Below are 24321 nucleotides of genomic sequence, written 5' to 3'. Positions count from 1 at the left end.
TACAGACTACTATCTGGATGGGTCACAATGCGCACCTACAGACTTCTATCTGGATGGGTCACAATGTGCATCTACAGACTACTATCTGGATGGGTCACCATGTGCACCTACAGACTACTATCTGGATGGGTCACAATGTGCACCTACAGATTACTATCTGGATGGGTCACAATGTGCATCTACAGACTACTATCTGGATGTGTCCCAATTTGTATCTACACACACGAGGTTCTGCACTTTCAGACCACCACAGTGGTGATGTGGGCAGTGTAAATAACATGACATACCATAACATGGAGACAAGGCCAGATGCATGGAGTTATGCACCCTTTGTAGAGGAAGGGTTTACTGGTGCAAGGTAGTGGAATGATGTGTGAAGGGTACTAGTGCAGCGTATGTTGAGTAGTGAAGTGTGGAGAATTACTGTAGCAGCTGTTATCCTGCAGTAGTTCAGTGTGTGGTGACCTGATGTCGCGTGTGGCGACCTGGTGTTGCGTGTGGTGACAAGTACAGCTTTAGGCATTTCGAAGACCTCTGCATGTCGCCTTGCTTGTCCTCCTTGTGATTAGTGTCAAGGGGAAAGATTGGGCCTCATGTTCCTTAGTATCAGTGATTGGCCGATGCATTTTTCAATTGATGTTGAAAATGCGCAGCATGTGTTGGACTAGTGCAGTTCGTGTTGGACTACTGTAGTGTGTTTGGGACAAGTACAGTGTGTTTTGGAATAGCAAAATCTGGTGACTGGGGCAGGGGGTCTGTTGGATGAGTGCAGTATAGTAAGGATTAGTGCAGTGTGTGTTGGGCTATTCTAATATGTACAGTATGTTTTGGGCTAGAGGAGACTGTTGGGCTAGTGCAGTGTGTTGATCTGATCTAGTGTGTGTTGGACTAATCCAGTGTGTGGTTGGAGCAGTACAGCATGTTTTGGACCATTGTGGTATATGTTGGACAAATATAGTGTAAGATGAACTAGTGTCATTTGTGTTTGATGATTGACTCGTTTTACTAGTACAACGTGTGTTAGACTATTGCAGTGTAGTGGACTAGGACAGCATGGTGAACTAGAGCAGTGTGATGAATACGTTCAGTGAAGTAGACTATTACAGTGTGGTGGACTAGTGCAATGTGTATTTGATAAATGCATTGTGAACTGGACTATAGAAGTTTCTGGTGGACTATTATGTAAATATTATTGTAAATTCATGCAGTGTGGTAGATTATTCAAGTGTGGTGAACTAGGGCATTGTGCCTGGCTAGTGCTGTGTGAGATGAACATATGCTGTGTATGCTAGACTAGTACAGTATGTGGTGGACTAGGTCATTAATTAATAGACAGTTGCTGTATTGTGAACTAGTGTAGCGTGTGTGTGTGTGTGTGTGCGCACACAGGTGGTTGTCTAGTGCAGTGTGGTGAATTAGTGCAGGGTGGGGAATTAGTAGAGTGTGGTCAATTAGAACAGTGCTCTGGGCTAAGCCACTGTGTTAGGCTAGCACATGGTGACGTGAATGGGTGCAGTGTATCGTGTACTAGTGCAGTGTGTGGTGAGCTGGTGCAATCACTTGCACTAGTGCCCTAGAGGACAGTACAACAGTATGTGGTGGATAAGCACAGCTCCCCATCTCAAGGTCTATATAAGGCAGCAGTTGGGTGGAAAATGTAAGCTTTTTCTAAGTGCACACCTTTTCTCCCCAGCGCAATAGGACAAAGTTAATTCCTGTTCTAGGTGTTTTGCTTGTTCAAGTGCCGAGACTGCCATATGGTAACATTTCTCTTGTTCCTTTCCTTCAGGACCACCATTCAGGTGCTCAGGCACTGCACATTTTTGGAGGAAGCAATAAAGGGATCATCTGCAGGAACCAGCTGAAGTCAGCCGTCATTCTGATGGAGGAAGACTATGGTAGGATCATCTGCAGGAATGTGCTGGGAATTCACCATCACGCTGTTGGAAAAAGACAATGAAGGGACCACCTTCAGGAACATCCTCAGACCCACTCTTCTTTAAGAATATTGAGAGGCTGACAGTAGTAAGGTGCTAATAGTTAGTCTTCCAGGGGTAGGAGGAAGACCATGAAAGAAGTATCTGCAGGAATTTGCTGATAACCACTCCTCATTGTCTAGGGGAAGAACATGAAGGGATAACAAGATAGTCTGGGGTGCGGAAAATCACCCTTACTTTTGCCAGAGGAAGGCTATGATGGGAGGGTCAGCAGGAACGTGCTGAGGATCCATGTTCATGTTGTAGCAAATAGACTATGAAGGCACAGTCCAGAGAAGGTTGTCTTCACATTCTAGGAGCAAGCCTATAAACAGGGTCATGGCATTTGTGGAGCGGCTTCTCCTCTACTTTCTGTCCTACTCGTTGCTTCAGTCCAATACTGTGGTGTCTTTGAATGAAATAGATCAAACCTCACCACGTCTTGCTCAAACTGCGGCAAGCCATGGAGGCCAATTTCAGCATCCTTCCGCAGGCCCAGAAACCTCTACTCAAGAGATCCCCACCTTGGCCAACCTACTTCAGGATGATCTGGAATCTCAACCATCTGAAAGTGAGAATGAAAATCTTGAGCCTATTGGGCAGGAAGAGGTGGAATCTTCAATTATTCCAGACTCTGTAGGGGCTGATAATGAACCAGAGGATGCAAACAGATCCCAGCATTCAGCTAATTTTCTGACTCCTGTCAATCCCCTTTGGACCGATATTCCATTGGAGGAATTCTCTCCAATCTCTCCAGTGCCCAGTGAGCACTTGATGGAAACGGAGCCTTTCCATAGACCTTCTCAGCATGCACCTGGAAACCCTTTTGTGTTAGACCATGGGAAGAAACCGACTCTTGAGTGGAGTAGTTCAGCAATCCCTACCACTCCAAGTGAAGAAGGGAGTTCTTTATCATCTCCAACCAGACCTTCTCCTTCAGGAAATGGAGAGCAAACCTCATTCACTGTTGAGTCTGAACTGCTGGCCTCTACCCCCACCATAAAGGTATCATCCTCCGTGGGGCAGAGAATAGTTGTCCACCCTTCCACGGCAGGGCCAGCATCAACGGCCATGGTGGAGCAACAGACCCAGACTCTGCCAGGAATCAACCTGGATGATAACAGCCTAGCTGCGGAGGTACCTGAGGCTCCTGTGATTTATAACGCAGAGAAGGATACAGGAATCGCGCTCGCTGACCCCCTCCAGCCCATGCCTTCCACGGAAATGGCAACTGACGTCATGGATTTGCTTCCAGTGGTGCCTAATTCATGGAACGCAACTCCACTGCACACAACAGCGCAAGACACTGTCATTTCCAGTAAGTACTGTGCTGAATCTTTGGTTTTAGAGGTTAATCAATTCGATGTTAGCACAAACATGATATTGTTTGCACACACAAAATACACCATAGTGTGCTGAAAGTAATCAAATGTTCCAGAAGACGCTCACATTGCACCGTACTCACAGATAAAATATGTGCACAGCAAAACGAAGGTACGCCATGCATTTTCTATATTTTTAAGAAAATGCCACACTGTGTTCCATGCAGCATCTCAGAGAAATGTCATTACCTGAGGTAGTGCCTATGTCCGACTGTGACTCGTGATCATTTTGCTGGAAATATATCCAACAGCAATATCGATACAATAATGTAGCCAATATATTTTGAGCCAATATATTTTCTTCAAAAATTATGTTTTTCAGCAGGAGAAACGTAAATTAGTACCTGGTGAGGGTCAATGAGCTTGTTAAAAGCAAGCTCATTGGCCCGTGCCGGGTCCTTACCTCGCTGACAAGACACTTTTCGCGCTGCATCCCTCCCGCGAGTGGCTGCAATGGAAAGAGAGAAGGCACTATGTGTAGTCCCGTTTCCCGTTCCATAGCAAGCATTTTATATGTTTACTTTTTAAAAACTATTTTCAATGGCTGCCATGAAAAGAGAGAATGGACTTTGTTCCCCATTACATGGTGGACATTTTTTTTCTTTTTCTTTCATTTTTCAGTTGCGAAACACCAGACTGACTCACAACTGAAAAAAATTGCTTTTAGTACCCGATCTGACGGGCCAGAATACTAATAGCAATAAGTTCTGAGCAGGGGGGGTCATTAGCGCTTCTGGTAATGCCCTATGGCCTGCGTTAAGGCCCTCGCTTCAGTCGGGTCTGTAACTATGGGGCCTGGGGCATTACCTGCAGTGGTAATGCCACCCCCTGCTCGGGGCTTATTGCTTAAATAGCACTTCTCCAGGAAAAAACATTAAGAGAAGGGAAGGAACGGGTTAAAAAACATAACAGAAAACAGGCGATGGATCAAAGTATGGGAAAACGGCATTACTAGGATTGGTGGGTATAGTGGGGGGAAAACGAGTTTTCGGCACAAATTTTAAAAAGCTGGCACTAGTAAAAGAACACACCCAAACCCCCCCCCAAAATATAATGTATGTAATAATGCGTTGTTAATAACATCAATGTATATCACGTTGAGTTTTACACGTGCGGTCTATGTGCCAAGAGTTGAGCAGGTATGTTTAAAATGACACTGCCTTTGCATTATAACAGTATCCTGAGCTTATGCTCACAATTATTGGAGCTAAAAAGTAGACCCACGCGTCAGTCATGAAAATGGCGGACATTGCACTTTACAGATATCAGGGAGCATGATCCTGGGAAAAGTCCATTATAAAATGGCTGCCCAGGGTTTGTGGTGAGTAGGTGACTACAAAGAATCTCTATTTTCTTTTTTCTTTTAAATATTTGAATTAGGATGTCCATTGTGAGATTGTACGGCTGCTTTCTAATCCAAAATAAGATCCCTTGTTGAGCCAGTAGAAGGCTGGGGTCAGAATTTAGAACCTATAACTCGCAGAAGGGTGCATTAGTGGAGGTGGTTCCTTGAGGCGAGTGGTAATGTGCGACAGGAATTTGAGCCCGAGGCTTTCATGATGCCAGGGGGGGTGGGTTCACCGGGTCCAGCACAGCAGCAGTAAGCAGGGTCATCGAGGCACAGAACCTTTTCTTTTTTGATCATGTTAATTATTACTGCCTGTATGCTAGTATGGCCACGCATCCTAGGTAATGCAGCCTGTGATGTTGTCCCTAACTCAAGGATCTAACCGCTCCTTCTGTTGTTGTTCTCCAGGACATTTATACCACCAAGACCCCTTTTTTGTCTTAGCTGATGGTTGTACTAAACTCTCACCTGGAGATTTTACTGCCAAGTCACATGGGGTTTTGTCAACGTTGAAAGTTGTTCCACCAAAGCTCTGATTGTGTTGTCGAAGTTGAAGGTTGTTCCACTAAGTACCCTGTGATTAAGTACCCTGTGATATTGCCGTTTCTGAGGGTTGTGTTTTCAAGGTATCCAGTGATATTAACGAAAATTCAATAACAAATAACTTTTTCAACAAAATTTAAACTGCAAATTTTGTATTCAATATATATATAGTGGTGGGGTAAGGGATGAAAATGGGTGGAGAGGGGCTTGAGGCGGGAATATATCCATAGGGAAATGGGGGTCTTGGGGAGGATACCCCCAAAATATTTTTTTTTATAAATCGGTATTTTGTTCCGTAATTAAGGTTCGTTAAAAATATTTGAATTATTACAGTTTTCGTTAAAATCACAGTGAACCATGTTCAACCCCTGTGGTGTTCTTGTAGCAGAAGTATGTACCACAACACCATCTGTGGTATTTCAGAAGCTAAAGTTTGTACCCCCAAGCATCAGTTGTGTTGTTGAAGCAGAAGGTTATGCCACCAAACCCTTGGCGTAGTGGTCCAAGCAGAAAGTTGTACCCAGCAAGCACTGTTTTTTTTTTTTTTTATTATTGTTACAGTTGATAAATCAACTTTTCAATATAAAATAGAGAAAAATACTAAATTAAAACATTACAGATCAATTCAATTCCGCCTTGACAAAATGACAACATAGATTAAAACTTAAAAAGCAAGCACTGTTGTTGTCCTGGCTGAAGGTTGTACCATAGTACCTCCCTTGGAGTTGTCCATGCTGACGGCTGTGCTACCAAACCCTTACAGTGGTGTCCTAGATGAAGAATATGCCGCCATGCTCTGAGCGTGCTGTCCCACTTGAAGGCAATAGCGGCAGAACAGCCTTACAATGTAGGTACATTGCAGGCCCCAGCCAATTGACTTTGAAAACATCACTGTGAAAAAAATTGTTGTATGATTATCCGGCCACAAAAATCCTGTCCACATGTTTGGATTTGTCTCTTCCACCTAGCACTTGTGACGCATCTTCCATAGCTGAAAAGATAGCTCAGTGAGTTTACTGCTTGCCTCAGTCATCTGTGTGTAACCTACTATTTCAGGTTTGAATTCTGGCAGGGCCAATTCAGCCCTCTATCCTTTGGATGTTGATAATTTGAGTATTGCTGTATTGCAGTTGATCCCTGTGAATTTTGTCTGCTCTTTCCCTCTTAAGCTTTTTTTTAAATTTAACATTTTATTAACTTTGAATAGAAACATAACCGACTTAAACACATTGCTTGACATAGCAGCATAAATTCTGACAAGGAAATCATGACATCACCAAACATTATTACTGTGAATCCAAAGGAACCCACCAACACCTCCCTCCCGCTACTCCCCACCACCCCTCTTTAAAAAAAACCTACCCCTCTTTTTTGAGTACGTAGCTTGCCGTTATAATGCCGGGCGCCATGTTTTTTCATGCCCGAAGCCATTACTGATTACTGCTCTGTGCACATGCTCACACTGCGGCAATATGAGCACATTGACTGCAGGCACCCACCTTCCAGTGCCTGACAATACTTCATGCAGTGAGCGAGCGTCATCCCACGGAAAGAGACCAGACCGCAAAGGCCACCTCGGCGGATCTCTTTCAGACAGATAATCCATCAATTCTAAACCGAGCCTATAAATTGCACCTACTTGAAAGGGGCTTTAGGAAATAAACTATATAATGAGCAAGACCTGTACTGAAAGAGTGAGCCTAAAAATGCTGCCTAAGGCAAGAGACTGTGGAGATTACTTACTGGTAATCTTCTCTGCTCCTGGTCCTGTTCTTCCTCGTCACGTTAGGGGTTCCTAATCAACTGTTGACTGAGGCCACCGCGGCCCTCCAGCCTTACTTTCTGAGGCCTCCTGTCTCCATTTAGAAACCTTTTTCCATTTCTTTTTTCTAACCCCCACCCTTCTTAATATGTACGGTATAACAGTCATCCTAGACCTGCCCCTCCAGTTCCATTTCAAATCGTTTATGGATCCAAACACTGAAATTAGTTTGGGTGCGGTGGGTCGTAAGTAATGTGATGAGGAAGAACAGGACCAGTAGTAATGAAGATTACTAGTAATTAATCACCACATTCCCTCCCGCCCTACCTCCTTGTCCTCTTACTTTCTGAGGGATGCCCAAGGAAAAAGATGTCTGGGTCAATAATCACATGAACCACAAGTTGCAACCCCATGACCTTTATTTAGTAATCACATTCAGTGGTCACCAACTACCACCAACACTCCAGTACCAAATACTTTGGAAACATGTCAGGCAATATTTAGACAGTAGTGTCTCTCAAATGTGTGTGGGTCAGCTCACATGGCCACCCAACAAATGTCCTGGATACGAACCCCCTGACCTCTTCCTATGAAGCCGCCATCCCTCTGGTCGACCTCCCATGCACTTTCTCAGGCAAGCGACCCCCTTCCATCTTAAAAGCTTACGTAATGGGGTGCCTTATCAACTGCTGATTGAGGCCACCAAGACCCTCCAGCCTGGAGCAGCCGCCCTCCCCCCAAAGGTGAAGAACACGATTACAGATGTAATCACTACCAAGAAAACAACCTTCATGGTAAAAAATGTAATATCCACATGAAACCAAGGACTCACAAGGAGACTTCTGCAGTGCCCTCAATACCAAAAGCAAGTCCCAGGCTGGGATTCCTGCCTGTGCCATAGGTTGCATCTGATAGAAGCCTTTGAACAATTTTCCAACCAGCCCACGATTTTCTGTCTTCAGACCTCACGGTTCCGTAACTGCCCTGGCATCTGCACACTGCACCACGAGAGGATACCGCCAGACCTAAATAAAAGCCTTCTTTAAGGAATTGTAAGATAACTGGAATTGAACATTGCAGAGCATCAGAATCATGCCGACAACACCAATTAGAGAAGAAATGCCACTGTCTGTCATATACTTTCCACGTTACATGCCTCCTGGCATCTTGCAATGTTGTATCCAGTGGAGATGCAAGCTCTTTTCTCCACCACCCTTGCATTTAATCTCCCAGTCACCCATCGCATCTAAGCCCCTGTCCTGATAGATGCTCCCATCACCACCGGAACCATGTCCTCCTGTAAAGGAAGCATCTGTTATGTGCCATTTCCAACTGAAGTGGAAACCAACATCTCCTTGGCCACACTGGTGTCACTGAAACCACTTATGGTCTTCAACATGACCTTGGGTAACAGAGCCAAGTGGGGAAAGGCATAGACCAACCCCTCCGGCCACTGGGCTGCCATTACATCCACCCCCCCGAACCCTGAACTGGACCTTGCAAGAAGAACCGTGGTAGCTTGGCATTTTGTGGGGGAGGCAAACATACCTGCTACTTGCGTGCCGAACCGTAGGAAAATCCTTTTGAAAACTCCTGTGTTCAGCTCCCAAGAAGATGGCAGAAAGATTTGGCTCAACCTGTCTGCCCTGACATTATCCAGCCCCCTGATGTGGGTCGCCCAGAGGTATCTGAGGTTGTTCTCTGCCCATAAACCAATCTCATCTGCCAGGTGATTTAGCGATGTTGACCGGGCCCTACCCTAGGTATTTGTGTACACAACCACCGTACTGTTGTCTGTTTTGACTAGGACCTGCCAGATCCTGGACAGAAGGGGGGAACCAACGTAGAGCTCTCGAAGTTTCCTGCAGCTCCCTCGAGTTGAAAGATTTGTTGGTCTCCTGGGCTGCCCACATGCCCTAAGCCTCCATTTCTCACGGGGTTGCTCCCCACCCCACACTACTGGTGTCTGTTATAGGGATCTATGAGGGCCTTTTCAGCTTAAAAACCTTTCTGTAGATTGTTCATGTCCATCCTCCAGTGAGGTTTTTCATTTAGGTCCATTGACATCGGGACCTTCCTATCGTAGCAGCCCGACCTCGGTTTCCAGTGACTTAAGCAATGGTTGATAGCAGACGCATGTGCAATTGCACCCATGGAATCACAAAAACATATGATGCCATGTGGCCCAGCAGACACAGCCCTCACCCTGCTGATACCCAACGGGACTCCAGGATAGAGGACAACAAAGTCTGCACGTTGGCTTCCTGAGCTTCGGGTAGCAGAACCCTGCCCCCGCATTCCAGAACCTGTGCCCCTATAAACCGTAGGTTTTGTGATGGGAGAATGTTCGATTTCTTCTAATTGACCAGCAGTCCAAGACCCTGCAGCATGGTTCACAACGGCTGTAGATGTCCATTCGGCAACTGTTCCTGCGGAGCCCTCGGGAGCCAATCATCCAAAAAGAATCCTTTCCTGTGAAGATGGGCCACCACCAGGCTCATCACCTTCTTGAACACCTTGGTGCCATCTTGAGGCTAAACGAGAGTATCTGGATTTGAAAATTGGCACCTCACCACCACAAAGCTAATTTGTATTTGTATTAATTTGTATTTATTTTATTTATATTGCGCACCTAACCCAGAGGTAGCAAGGCGCAGAGGCATCAAGAGGATTGCAAAGCTTGGTTACAAACAGAGGTGTGAGGCCCAACTATGGTTACAGTGCTGGACGCGTCAAAAAGAGAGAATGCACGCCGAAAAGGCATAAGTTACAGCGAGAAACAGTATAAACATTATGTACACAATGCCGGTTGTCTCGTGAGAGGTATCTACGCCGAACAGTTGACAACCTAAATGTACATATTTACAAGCATGGTGGTGTGGGACATCAGGGCAGCAGGGAGCAGGCGGACATTATGTGTCGTGAGCCTTGAGCCAATGGATGGTCTTAGATCTGAATTGGCGGTAGGGAAGGTCCTCCCTGCAGGTAGGAGGAAGGGAGTTCCAGAATTGTGCTGCTTTTACCGGAAAGCTGTTCCCTCCAGACATTGTACGTTTAAACCTAGGCACCCGGAGGAGATTGGAGTTGGCCATTCTGAGTGGGGGAGAGGAAGTAGGTCTGGTGAATCTAGTGATAAGGTATTGAGGGGCTACTTGGTGGAGGCATTTGTGAATCAGGGAAACCGATTTGAGGAATATTTTGTCTTTAGTGGATAGCCAGTTGATGGATCTTCTAGAGTCAGAAATGTGGGCTTTCTTCGGGATACTGAGGGCCACTCTTAGGGCATTATTTTGAAGGATCTGTATTTTGTTAGTGATATATTTGTTGCAGCCTACATATAGTGCGTTGCAATAGTCCAGCTTGGACAAGATCAACGCCCTGGCTAGTGTGATGCAATTGGATGGAGAGAGAAAAGGTTTAGCTGCTCTGATGAGTTTGCATGTGTAGGATGTGGCGGAAGCCATAGCATTAACTTGTTTTTTGAAGGTAAGAGCGGAATCTAAGTAGAAGCCGAGGGTTTTGACCTCCTTGGCTACCATAATCGTATTGTTTTCAATTATGAAAGAGGAGTAATTTTGGTTTAATTTGCTAAGGTTGTGTGAGGATCCTAGAATGAGGAGTTCTGTTTTGTCATCATTCAGACATAGACCGTGTGAGGCCATCCATGCCTGAATGATGAGGTACACTCTATTGACGAAGGCCAAATCCTTGTCATAATCCCCCGTCAACGGGATGAGGATCTGGGTATCATCGGCATAATTAGTGTAGGTGATACCCAGACCATCTAGATCATCAAACAGGGGCTTCGTGAATATGTTGTACAGTGTCGGGGAAACGCATGATCCCTGGGGCATGCCACATGTGATGGGCGTTGGGTCGGCTGCTGCTAGTAGGGAGAAGACTCTCTTCATACGGTTATTTAGAAAGGATTGGATCCAGTCAGAAGCCTCTTGAGAGAAGTGGGCTGCTTTTTGAAGGTGGTCACATAAAATCTTGTGGTCGACCAGGTCGAAGGCAGCTGAGAGATCAAGAAGTAGAGGTCTATGAGTGCAGTTTCGGTACCATGTTGTGGCCTGAAGCCCGATTGTCTGACTCCTAAAAGCTGGAAGTGCTCGAGGTGATGTTGGATTTGTTGGTATGCTATTTTGTCGAGGATTTTAAGAAGGAACGGTACTGTGGTAATGGGGTGGTAATTAGTGGGAGTAGAGGGGTCTAGATTCGGTTTTTTGAGCAGGGGGAGGACCAATGATTGTTTCAAATTATTAGGTATGGTGCCTGAAGTGAATGACGCATTTATTAGTTTGGTAATAAATGGTGCAAGATCACGAGCTGCGTCCTTAATCAATTGTGCAGGGCATAGGTCCCCGTGGCAGTTCGAAGGTTTGAGAGTGAGAATGACCTTTTATACCTCTTTGGTAGATACTTTGTGGAAGTTAAAGTGGGAATTATGCGCATGGGGGTGCGCCTGAGTGGGGTGAGTCTTTTTAGGAATGAGTCTACTAGGTTTAGTAGACGAGAGAAGGGAATCTTTTTTAATGTTTATCTTTGTCTTGAGGGAGGAGATTTTGTTGGCTAAGGCATTTTGAATACCCGTGCACACATTTTTATCCTTGAGGCATGAATCAGGAGCTTGGATATGAGATTCAACTTCTTTTAGTATAGTAAAGAGCTCTCTGGTGTTAGATTTGGCTTGTTGGATTCGGGTGCTGTAGGACATTTGTTTGGCCAGGATAATTTCTTTTTTGTATTGGGAGGCTAGTCTACTCAGGTTATTCTTATTTTTTTCTGAGGGATGTGATCTCCAGTTTTTTTCACAAAATCGCTTTTCCTGTCTGAGGGCTTTAAGATGGGGAGAAAACTAAGAGTTGATGTGTTTTCGAGGTTTGCTCTTTTTCAGCTGCAATGGGGCTATGACATCAAGAGATGAGAGCATAACTTTGTTGTATATGTCTACCATCATATAGGGATCTGTGTTGTCCGGGGTGGCGTTCAAGGTCGGTGTGATCAATGGGATCAGATTTTCAGGGGTAATGTTCTTTTTATTTCTGGTCTGGACAGCTGGAGCTATGCTGTCAATTTGCGCCGGTGTCGCCTATAGGGTAAACGAGATCAAGTAGTGATCTGTCCAAGGCTGAGGAAGAATAGAAGAGATCAGGACTGGGCAGTTGTGCGTAGCTAGCCAGTCCAGAGTTCTACCTTTGGTATGAGTAGGCTCCGTAATCTTCTGGGTAAAACCCAATTCTTCTAAGGTATTATTAATTATTGTGGTATTAGCATCTGCGGGGTCACTAAAACCCAGGTTAAAGTCTCATAATAAAATGCTTTGTCAGGACTTCTTGAGATTATTAGATAGGATATTTGTAAGGTCTTCTTCAAAAACCCTAAGTGGCCAGGAGGTCGGTAAATAAGGTTTATGGAGATGGATTGTGTGTTGGATATGATTAGTTTTGCATTTAAGGATTCACAAGATCCTGCATTGGATGGTGTCTCAATTATCAGGGGGAATTTAGTTTTAGCTATAATGGCAAGACCTCCGCCTCTAGAGGTGGTACGATCAAGTCGTATTAGAGTATAGTCCTCTGGAATGGCTAGCTCAATTGCAGGGCCTGCTGTTGGGTGTAGCCAGGATTCAGTAACAGCTAAGAAGTCCAGGTCTTCATTGTGTAGTAGGTCGGCAATGTCTGTTGCGTGGGCTACCATATAGCGGGCATTTATCAGTGCTCCCTTGGTCCCAAGTTGTGCTGATTTTGAAAGTGGTACCAGGGATTTATGCCTGCTTTTCTGGGCGCGAATAGACTCGCGATAGAGTCTACTGTTTAGATGAAGAGGGTGCTGGGAGGGGCTATGGGGCTAGTGGTAGCCTTGCTGTGAGCTACTTTGGTGAAAGGGTCATAAAGCCTTGGGAGCCTTGCACGTAGTTTGAGGTTCCTCTGGAGGACAGTGAAGGGTGTGGTGATCATGTCAGTAGGTTTGTGAGAATTAGGTGGGGACTCGTGTGAGAGTGAGTTTAGTGACGTGATCGGGTATTGGATATTCATGGTATAGAGAAGTGATCTTAGTAGCACAGTATAGAGCATATGGAGATACATTGTATGCGTGGGCATGATAGGGTTAGTGCAGGGTAGTTATTGGCGGTTGGCATGCAATCATATAACACCTGGGTCGGAGGAGGCAGCAGTTCAAATGCAGGGCAGTAGCACACCTAAATTCAGTTATATCCCTAAAGTCTGATAAACAGCAGTTCAATGCATGGGCATTAGCGCATCTAGATTTGATTTATCGCTAAAGTCTGATAAACAGCAGTTCAATGCATGGGCATTAGCGCATCTAGATTTGATTTATCGCTAAAGTCTGATAAACAGCAGTTCAATGCATGGGCATTAGCGCATCTAGATTCGATTTATCGCTAAAGTCTGATAAACAGCAGTTCAATGCATGGGCATTAGCGCATCTAGATTCGATTTATCACTAAGGTCTGATAAACAGCAATTAAATACATGGGCATTAGCACACCTAGATTCGATTTATCACTAAAGTCTGATAAACAGCCGTTGAATACATGGGCATTAGCACACCTAGATTCAATTTATCACTTAAGTCTGATAAACAGCCGTTGAATACATGGGCATTAGCACACCTAGATTCAATTTATCACTAAAGTCTGATAAACAGCAGTTAATACATGGGCATTAGCACACCTAGATTCGATTTATCACTAGGGTCTGAGAGGCAGCAGTTCAGATACAGCGGCAGTAGCACTCCTAAATTCAGTTTTAACATTAAAGGTCTAACAAGCCGTAGTTCGTTACATGTGTAGTAGCGCCCATAGAAGCAAGTTTAGCACTAGGGTCTAACAGGCAATAGTCCAGTACAGAGGTAGTAGCGCATCTGGATTCGGTTTAGCAGTGGGGCTAAAGAGGCAATAACTCAAATACCAGGGCAGTAACACATAAAGGTTCAATTTTAGTATTAGGGCTAAAAAGCAGCGGTTCACATGCATAGCCTAGAATTCACCTACGTAAGCTTATCATGCAGTTACAGTTGCATTTATAGTAGTGTGGGTCATCCAGGACAATGTAATACACAGTGCTGACAGAGCAGAGTCGGCCGTAGGTGGGTTGCGACTTTGGATTGTTTCAGGATGGATGTACAGGATCAGGCGCAAGATTGGTGCAATGCAGTGGGGCGCGTATAGTATTAGTTAAATTGCCGTAATGTACAAGATGGTAGGACATCCGAACAGAGTATAAAGAGGAGCTAGACAGTGTTGCCGGAAAGTTGTTGCCAGGGAAACGTTCGGTGTGGTGGTGGCAATGGGCAGGTCAAGCGATCGACCTACGCGCATATTATCGTTACGGAATTCTGTTCAAGTAGCACGATATGATGCTTGGCTGGGTGCCATGTAAGCACTTACCATAGAAGGTTCGAACAGTCAGATTAGAGTCGGGCAGCGTTTGTGGCTCCTGGCTCCTTCAGATCCTGACAGGCTCCGGACAGGAAGCCTTGTGGGTGGCTTTAGGTGTTGGCTGGTGTTCGCCTGCCGTTGACGGGGATTGGATAAGAGGGAGTGGTGGGCTAATCCAATCAGGCCTGCATCATTAGCAGTGAGCAGAGGCTCGGCTCGATTCTGCCATCGGCCATCTTGGAATTCATGGAGCCTCCTTGAGGCTGATGGCGGCGGTCACGTTAAGTAAATATATTTCGGCAGCTACTACAAGGATTTGCAGTTTAAATACACCTAAGTAACGTCTGGTGATCCGCCAAATGGGAAAATGATCAAAACGCATCCTGTACGTCTACTGAGGCACGGCAATCATACTCCTTGATCAGGGGAATGATCCTCTGTAAGGTCTCCATCTTGAAAGTCTTTGATGTCACCAATGTGTTGGGTCGTTGTAGGTCTAACACCGGCCAGAAGGACCCATTTGGCTTGGGTACCACAAATCTAATGGAATAGAAGTTTCCGTCTTCCTCTTGCTGAGGTATCCAGGAAACAGCGTTCTTGTTCTTCCACATGAGATACAAACTACAACTTTCTGTCTGCTTTAAATGTCTTTTAGATGTGTCATAATGCTCCTTTCTATACACTCCCAATCACAAAGTCACTGTCACGTAGATGTTTTTGCATGGCACTAGTTGACAAGGAGTGTGGAAAGTACCCCTGGTAGATGTTGGAGTCGTGCAAACCAGGCTCTTCGAGGCTACAAGCAGGAACCAACTAGCTCACAGCAATATCAAACCCTCAGAAGTGCATCGCACGGGCATGTGCCACCTCATCAAAACATCCCCTTTACCTCTTCTTATACAACCCCCACACCATCATCACCTCACTTGCCCTCATTGCTCATCTAATCACCTATCCTGAAACTAGCAAAACTCTATCTGCACTCCTTCGTCATGACCTTGGAATGCACTCCCCAATCAACAAGGTCACACAACATTTATATTTGCTTAGACAACTCACAACATTTAAGTTTTGAGCACACTTATCCACACCAAACGAGGCATCGGCGCTTTGGTGAACGCCTGCAAAACAGTCCAGAACAGAGCAGGGTGACTAGTAGCTGCCCTGAGGGCAAGGGGGCCCATCCTCCTATTCCTACACAGGCCCAACTAGCTCTCAGAGAGCAGGGTACTCCTCGGCCTAACATCAAACCGCCTCACGAGCACAACCCCAGCACATTTCTGTAAAATGGTAACCTCTTACTTCCGCAGCAGAACTCTCTGTTTTACCAAGCACCTCATGCAAACCCCTTCCAAAACCAAACTCAGAGGATGAGGTAACAGACCATTCTGCACTCAGACCCTCATTATAACCGTCGTGTCATTTGTGAAAACAGACAGTATTTGAATTACTGCATGTTTATAGTCCCCGCCTTATTATAGGTCTCGGGGTATATATCGCATGCAGCACGGTTTATAGTGATTGCATCGAATGCCAAAGCATTGAATGCCTTAGCATATAAAAAAAGAAATGAAAAAAAAGCATTGAATGCATATTTTTCTTTTTTTTTTAATGGGGCCCCTCCTCAATCCCTGTTTTTTTACCCCATAAAACCCATTATACTTCAAATAAAACATTTACCTTTGAAAAAAATGCATTCAATGCTTTTTTTCCGATGCTTTTGGCATTCAATGCTTTATATTCGATGCAATGCCTTGAGAGCTGCCCTCCGCATTAATAAGAGAGATCATATCTCTACCACCAGACGCCAACAGAAATGGCTCTCCACAGACAACAAAATCAAACTAAAGTTGGCCTCCCTAACCCATAAAGCCCTCAACAATGCCGCCCCCAGTTATCTGATGGACAAGGTAAAGAGAAAGTCCTCCACCCGACAAACAAGAACTACCAATTCCAACTGTCTGATAATTCCCAGATTCAAACTCTCCACCATTGGCGGGAACAGCTTCCCGGTGAAAGCTGCCACGCTCTGGAACTCTCTGCCACACAACCTAAGAGCCGACCAACCATACTTGCACTTTAGAAGACACCTCATCAGTCACCTTAACTCCAACAACCCTTGTATTTAGCTGCACTTTCTACACCCATGTATAGATAGTGACACTTTTGTTCGTGACTCTGCCCTCGCCTCTAACAGCCCTGCACACATCTGTACACTTACCTCCTGTATAGATATTGTCTTTTTATGCTTAAAGATTTGTATACCTCTTATTCCTGTAATCCTGAATATTTTATTTCAGGATTACCCGCCTCTAACAGCCCTGTACATATCTGTATATCTACCCCTGCATAGATATTGACTTTGTATGCATGAAGATTTGTATATTTCTTACCCTTGTAATTCTGATTATTTTTATTACTACTTCAAAGTGTATATTTCTGCAACATTGTAAGCTTCGAATTATCTTTTGCCTGCGCCCTGTTGCCCCTGGGTAAGGTGCGCCATACAAATAAATAAACAAACAAACAAACAAACAATGACTGGATACCTGCAGCACTGCTTGGGAATACTGCCCAAGAAATCTTCACAATTTTACCTTCACCTGTACATAAGTGAAAAATACACGTGGCGGGGGGCCTAGCAGGCGTGAAAAGTGGTCATCTCGGATGTCCACCTTCACAGCCTATGTGTGTTGGAATGCACAGAAGAATCAGCAGTGACCCTTCTGTGCATTATTGTACATGATCCAGTGGCATTATGATCCCCTAATGTACATAATCCATTTCCACCCCTCGCCCCCAAGTAAGTCGATTTTTTTCAGGGACACTCTTATGTGAACAGGCAGATTTTCAAAAATACTGCATTTTCAGAAATCCCACGTACAGTATTTCTGAAAATCTGAATGCGTTACTACAGTTGGGCAGTTCAGGTCTAATACTGCACAATGTTTCCTCTTATTACTCTACTGTGTCTGGAAATAGAATGTTTGCGTGTAAACCTTTCTGTCTGTGTTCATAATCAACAGCGATTAGCGAGTTATCCGTTCTTCTAAAGTGCACTGGCTGGGGAAAGCCTTCTAAGATTTATTTTTATAAAGATTAACTGGCTTGTAGCTTGCAACTTGACATGTTTACCCTTGACTAATTACTGTGATTATCACATTTAGTCTCCAGTGAATGATTCCCCTGCTTTCCTGAATCCCTGCCCAAGATTGGTTATTCCCTCAGTCTATTCCAGCCCGACCAGCGAATCATTTCATTCTTTAAGTAGTCCCACTTGTGGCTTAGTCCTTTAGCCCTCTTTGTGATTTGGCCTAATGATCTACTTCCTCGAGGCGCCAAAGGCTTGAAAGGCTGAAGTCAGGTGGAAGTGATGGCTCTGATATGAAGTTTTGAAGCCGGGGGAAAACGTCTTGCCGGTGTGGTGGCTGGTCGTGAATTGTCTCTGCCGCTTGAACGTGTGTTTGCTCCCATTGGCGCCTTATCAGGAGTGAAGCATTGTTTTGGCAGTATGTGCGTTTGTTTGTTTCCCGCTGGTGACTGAGCAGGAGCTGATGATTGTCTCTGCAGTCTGCAAGTGAGCTTCTCTCCCACTAGTGACTGAGCAGGAGCCGAGGATTGTAACTGCAGCATGTGAGTATGTTTCTTGCCCTCTAGTGACTGAGCAGGAGTGGAGGATTGTATCTGCAGCTTGCGGGTATGTTTCTGTGCCGCGGGTATCTGAGCAGGAGCAGAGGATTGTATCTGCAGCATTTGCGTATGTTTCTCTCCCGCGGCTGACTGAGCAGGAGTGGAGGATAGTATCTACAGCTTGCGAGTACAATTCTCTCCCGCTGGTGACCGTACAGGAGTGGAGGATTGTATCTGCAGCATGTGAAGGTGTTTCTCTCCCGCTGGTGACTGAACAGAAACTGCGGATTGTATAGGCATTCTCTAAGAGAGCTTCTCTCCCATTAGTGACTGAGCAGGAGCCGAGGATTGTAACTGCAGCATGTGAGTATGTTTCTTGCCCTCTGGTGACTGAGCAGGAGTGGAGGATTGTATCGGCAGCTTGTGAGTATGTTTAACTCCCGCTGGTGACTAAGTGGCAGGGAAGGATTTTATTTGAAGCCTGTGAGCACGTTTCTCTCCCAGGGTGACTGGAGAGCTTGCAAGTATGTTTCTGTGCCGCGTGTGCCTGAGCAGAGGATTGTATATGCAGCATGTGAGTACGTTTCTCTCCCCCGGTAACTGAGCAGGAGTGGAGGATTGTATCTACAGCATGCAAGTACGATTCTCTCCCATTGGTTACTGAGCAGGAGGTGAGGATTGTAACTGCAGCACAGCATGTGAGTATGTTTCTTGCCCTCTGGTGACTGAGCAGGAGTGGTGGATTGTTTCTGCAGCTTGTGAGTATGTTTCTCTCCCGCTGTTGTCTGAGCAGGCATGGAGGATTGTATCGACAGCATGTGAGTACGTTTATCTCCCGCTGTTGGCTGAGCAGGAGTGGAGGATTGTATCTGCAGCTTGTGAGTACATTTCTATCCCGCTGGGTGACTGAGCAGGAGCAGAGGATTGTAACTGCAGCATGTGAGTACGTTTATCTCCTCCTGGTGACTGAGCAGGATCAGAGGATTATAACTGCAGCATGTGAGTACGTTTCTCTCCTGCTGGTGACTGAGCCGGCATGGAGCATTGTATCTGCAGCTTGGATGTTTCTCTCCCGCTGGTGACTGGACAGGAGCAGAGGATTGTACGTTTCTCTCCCGCTGGTGACTGAGTGGGAGTGGAGGATTGTATCTGCAGATTGCGAGTACGTTTATCTCCCGCTGGTGACGGAGTGGCAGTGAAGGATTGTATTTGCAGCTTGTGAGTACATTTCTCTCTTGCTGGTGACTGTGCAGGAGCGAAGGATTGTATATGCAGCATGTATGTTTCTCTCCCGTGGGTGATTGAGCAGGATCAGAGAATTATATCTGCAGCATGTGAGTGCATTTCTCTCCCTCTGGTGACTCAACAGAAGATTATATAGGCAGTCTGTAAGAGAGCTTCTCTCCCACTAGTGACTGAGCAGGAGCCGAGGATTGTAACTGCAGCATGTGAGTATGTTTCTTGCCCTCTGGTGATTGAGCAGGAGTGGAGGATTGTATCTGCAGCTTGTATGTTTCTCTCCCGCTGGTGACTGAGCAGGAGCAGAGGATTGTATTTGCAGCATGTGAGTATGTTTCTCTCCCGCTAGCAACTGAGCAGGAGCGGAGGATTGTATCTGCAGCACGTGAGTACATTTCTCTCCCGCTTGTTACTGAGTGGGAGTGGAAGATTGTATCTGCAGTATGTACGTTTCTCCCGCTGGTTACTGAGCGGAAGTGGAGGATTGTTTTGGCCGGAGAGCACAGTCTTTGGTCTCTCCGAGCATGCTATTAGAATTTCCCTTCCTCTTGAATAGGATTGCTTTTGGGCTATGTGTCTACCTGCCAAGCTTGTGGCTAGGCCAGTATGAACCCCGGGGGTGGGTGGCTGTTGAAATGAAGGAGGGTGCACATGTAGCAAATAGTGGGGTAAACTCTAACACCCGGTCTGAGCTGTAAAGGCGCAGCAGAATCAACCCCGGGCAGGAGACGTAATGGCCCTTAATACATGGTGCGGCTGTGGGGAATCTTCTGTGTCTGCCCTCCAGGTAGCCCTTCACATGCTGGGTGGGTGGCCCCTAGAACTCCCCTATACCCAACAGAGGGTAACACAAAGCGACTTTGTCACACTTCTCTGATTGAGTCTGCAATTCTACAACCATCCCATAGCCTCCCTAAGCGCTCCCGCCAGCCCTGAAGCAATGAGTCTTTGGTTGTCAGGGGTTGTGGGTAGAACTTTGAGGGGTGCCAAAGTCACTGTTTTGGATGCGATTTGCCATCCTTCCCTCTGTACAGGGTGCATTTTGGGTCATGTAGACATGAGCGATATCACTATTATGTGAGACAGAGTGAATTATGGGGTAAGAAAGTTTATATATTTGGATCTGTGTCAGTGGCCTGCAAAAGATGGAATAGTTTGGTAGTTCAAGATTACTAACTAAAGGTCATTTCTCCCATGAAGCTGTATAAATAAATAAATAAATAAATAAATAACCAATTACACTTCCTTCTTCTTCTTCTTCTTCTTCTTCTTCTTCTTCTTCTTCTTCTTCTTCTTCTTCTTCTTCTTCTTCTTCTTCTTCTTCTTCTTGTGACTTCAGAAAACCTAAGCTGGCAATTTCCATCTGTTGAGATGATGTTCACCAAAATAAGCCCCAATCAGTCATCCACCTCCACTAGATCTCGTCCCACTTCCCTGTCTCCCGCACAAACTAAAGCAGGAACGTACACTGATCATCCAGCACCCCTCTTTTCGAACTGAACAGATCAGATAACCCCTGTGCAACCACCACAATGCCACTCATCCTGACTCTGAGCGATTCCCCCTGCACATCAAACTGCACACAGCCCAAAATATAATGAGACACCATCGCTGGACACCCGCAAGCCACACACGCCGCTTATGCAACTCTACCCATCAAGCACTTCCATCCTGGCAACCCCACATGACCTACCCTAAGGCGATTCAAAATAGTTCCTCCCTTTGTGTCAACTCAACCCCCCTCAAATGCCCGAACCCGCACCTCCCTGCACACTGCATACAACTGCCGCCCCTTTGAACTCATATCCTACTGATCCTGCCACATATCCTCCAATTACACTGTTCTGGTCTACTGAAAGACCTGGAACAGAACTGTTTCTCTTTCAGCACTGTGGTTTCCACAATGCACAGTGATGATCATCCAGAACACTTGGAAGATACATCTGCCCCTTTTAGCCTTGCTGAGAAACAGCTGCTTGGAACCATGAGAGAAAACAACCTACTGTGTACTAGTGCACTGGAAGACCTGAAACCTTAATCTGGCCCTTTCAGTCTTCTCACACCCGCCCACATTCACCATCCTCGGGCACCTATAATCAGAGCAAAGAAAACATTGCCTCACTGTTGCTCTCTGTCAAGAATATGTTCAGGTGGGGATTAGGCATAGAGCAGCAGGACTGGGTACCCTAATAGCCACATAACAGAGAGGTTTGCAGGGAACTTTAGGGAGATTTGGAGGAAACATTTGAGAGATTTGAATGGGTGGATTATGTTTAAGGAGATAGAGAATTATGTGAGAAGCTACATTTGGAGTTTTTGTCATTAAAGGTAGCTTCATTCTTATGGCAGAGGTGTTGTGCAGTAGTGTTTGCGTTATATGTGAGTGCAGGGTGTGTGGAATGAGCCCGTGCCTTGCGCTAAATTACGAAGGTGCGGTGTGCGAGGGGAGAAAATGAGTTAGCTGTAAAACAACAATGTCTACATCCTGGGTACCATCTAGTACAAAGAGCTGTGCTACGTGTCACAATTAGGCTAAATGCAGAATATGGCTACCTTACGCAATAAGGCTAATTGCATAGAGTTATATGATATTAGGTAATAAGAGTGGAGGGGTTTGAGACATTTCAGACAATATTGGGGAGAATTCCACGAAACACCAGTGGGGTTCTGGGGAATCACCAGTTACATTTGGAAGGCACATTGGAGACATTTGGAGGGAACGTTGAAGAGCGGTGTCTGTGTGCGTGAATACATGTGTTTGTGAGTGTGTGAGAGAGAGCGAGAGACTCTTAAAGGTCATAGATTTGAATACCACAAGAGCACATTTTTCCTTACATCCTCTCTAGCGTCATAACATTGTGGGAGAAATACTGTTCCCCATTATTAGATTGGAACATCAGGCAGTGATGCTGTGAACAGTAGGGAGATTTTTGAGGAATTTCATGGCGATTTGGGGGTTTATTTTAGAGACATTTTACAAAGCATCTAGGAGAAAGCAGTAGGAAAATGTACAGGGACCCTAGTTGACATTTGGGACACATAACGTTGTGAGTGCCCATTCATAGTGCTAGCGAGTTTATTCTGGAGTGTGGAGCACTGTGGGGTGCTCCATGCTGTTTGGCTGAGTGCACTCTGGAACATATAGTCCATGACGGGGTAGCGTCATGACTTGACGCCTTGTATGAGGCATGGACATTCTTCGAAATGTGGTTATGCTAGTCAGACAGAGTGCATCGAACTATGTGAAGTTTTGCAAGAAACTCTGTACTGAATGAGATAAAGTGCATACTGGGAATAGCAGCCCTTTTGGAAAGGCTGCTGAAGTGAGTGAAGTGAGACTGTAAATTCTTTTTGACAGGTAGTCCTATAGAGGCATATCATGATGCAAACTGCATTCTGGGACATGTAGTCCTCTGGAATCGACTGTACTGCTTAAACCACAGTGCATTCATAGACATGTACTCACGAGGGTGCTTCCATACTATGTGGAGTAATCTGCATTCAATGACTTGCAGTCCCGAGTGTGGGGGGCGTCTAAATTGAGTGAAGCAGAATGATGATGAGGTGTTGTTAAAGCATCTGTTTTGAAGGGAGACGGAGACCAGTTGATTTATCACACACTTAGAGCCTGATTCATGGAACGTTTTCCTATGGGATTGTGCCATTATAAAAAGCGTCCATGAATCAGGCCCTTAGTTGTGTGCAGGCATTTTGACGTCTGCCAGAGTGAATTTTTGATAAGTAGTCTGATTTGTTTATCTGCACTCTGAGATGTCAATTTCAGTCTGAAGCCTGTAGCTATGCGGGCAGGTGTGCTGATGCAATGCGTATTCCGAAGTATTCAGAGAAACAGAATGTTTCCTGGAACACTAGCGCTGTGGGGCATAGCCGTATGCAGGAATCTATACTAAGAGAGCTGCCTTTGGGGATATCAATAATGAGTGGGGCATAATGCATTCTGGGACATTGAGGAACTAATTCTGAGCTCCATGTAAAATAAGTGTCATTTCGTGATGGAACTTTTATTTGCTATATATTCTGTGCCTATATTTTCTTATTTTACATGGAGCTCAGAATCTGGGCCCAAGTCCTCTAGGGCCTCTGAACTGGGCTGGAGTTCAAGGTGGGGAATGAACACCTTTCAGGCATTTCCCCGGAGTGAGGCAGATTGTGGCCTAAGAGGTTTGAACTTCTGTGCTGAGTGAGTAGAATGCATTCTGGGAAATTCAGCTAGTCCCTGTGTAGTTTGTGAAGGAGCAAGAATTCTAGCAAGTGTTTGTGGTGTCGAGGAATATGAGGGCCAAGTATGGGAGTAGTTAGGCAAATGATGCGGTCCCTAACATGCCAGGCCATATTAAGCACATATGTCATGATATATATGATGGCTTAACCTGACATACAAGGCTTGACACAAGCAAAGACTGACTGTGGGGTGTATTTGGATGCACATGGCCAATTCGGGTGGCACCGGTTGCATGCGGAGGGATCCTCACCATAGGAGGCTGCAGCTTGCATAAGGTGGCAGCAGGTGTCCATATACAGGGTTCTTTGGGCATAGGAAGGAAGTAGGCTGAAACTGGGTAGGGTTAATGGGCCTCATTACACGGTAGGCGGTAAGGGTTTACCGGTATCGGTATTTTACCGGTACCGGTAAACCCTTACCGCCTTACTACGCGGTCCCTTTGCGGGTTGGAGAATTTAATGCCTGCTTTTTGCAGGCGTTAAAAACCAGCCCGCAAAGGGACCAGGGAGCTAATTACGGTACCGCAATTTGCGGTGCCGTAATTAGCACCTTCCCCATTCCCATTATGCCCTATGGGGCAAAAATGGGAATGGGGAAGGGCAATGGGGGAAGGGGGAATTACCGCCCCACCAACCTTGGAATAGGGCGGTAATTCCCCTTTCCACCAAGGCGGTGACGGTATTTTACCGGCATGGACTAAGGTGCTAATAGCACCTTGGTCCACCGCCGTCCGTGTAATGAGGCCCATTGTCTTTGCCAATTTGCATTTTTTCAGCTAAAAGTTCTGGCCTAA

At 45.6% G+C, this 24321-nt stretch overlaps 1 protein-coding gene across 1 annotated transcript in view; it reads left to right on the top strand.

Annotated features, from left to right (window-relative positions):
• PRRT4 (proline rich transmembrane protein 4) overlaps positions 1-24321 on the top strand; it is a 229255-nt gene that overhangs the window by 63077 nt on the left and 141857 nt on the right. Inside the window, exon 2 of the mRNA XM_069629555.1 lies at positions 1790-3294. Within this exon, the coding sequence (XP_069485656.1) occupies positions 2316-3294 (979 nt within the window). The 5' untranslated portion in view covers positions 1790-2315. The remainder of the gene's footprint in view (positions 1-1789; positions 3295-24321) is intronic.

Source organism: Ambystoma mexicanum, chromosome 12, assembly GCF_040938575.1.
Source record: "Ambystoma mexicanum isolate Mex_15411 chromosome 12, UKY_AmexF1_1, whole genome shotgun sequence".
NCBI classification, from domain to species: domain Eukaryota; kingdom Metazoa; phylum Chordata; class Amphibia; order Caudata; family Ambystomatidae; genus Ambystoma; species Ambystoma mexicanum.
Note: the sequence above shows the minus strand (reverse complement) of the source record. Positions and strands in the feature narration are given on the sequence as shown.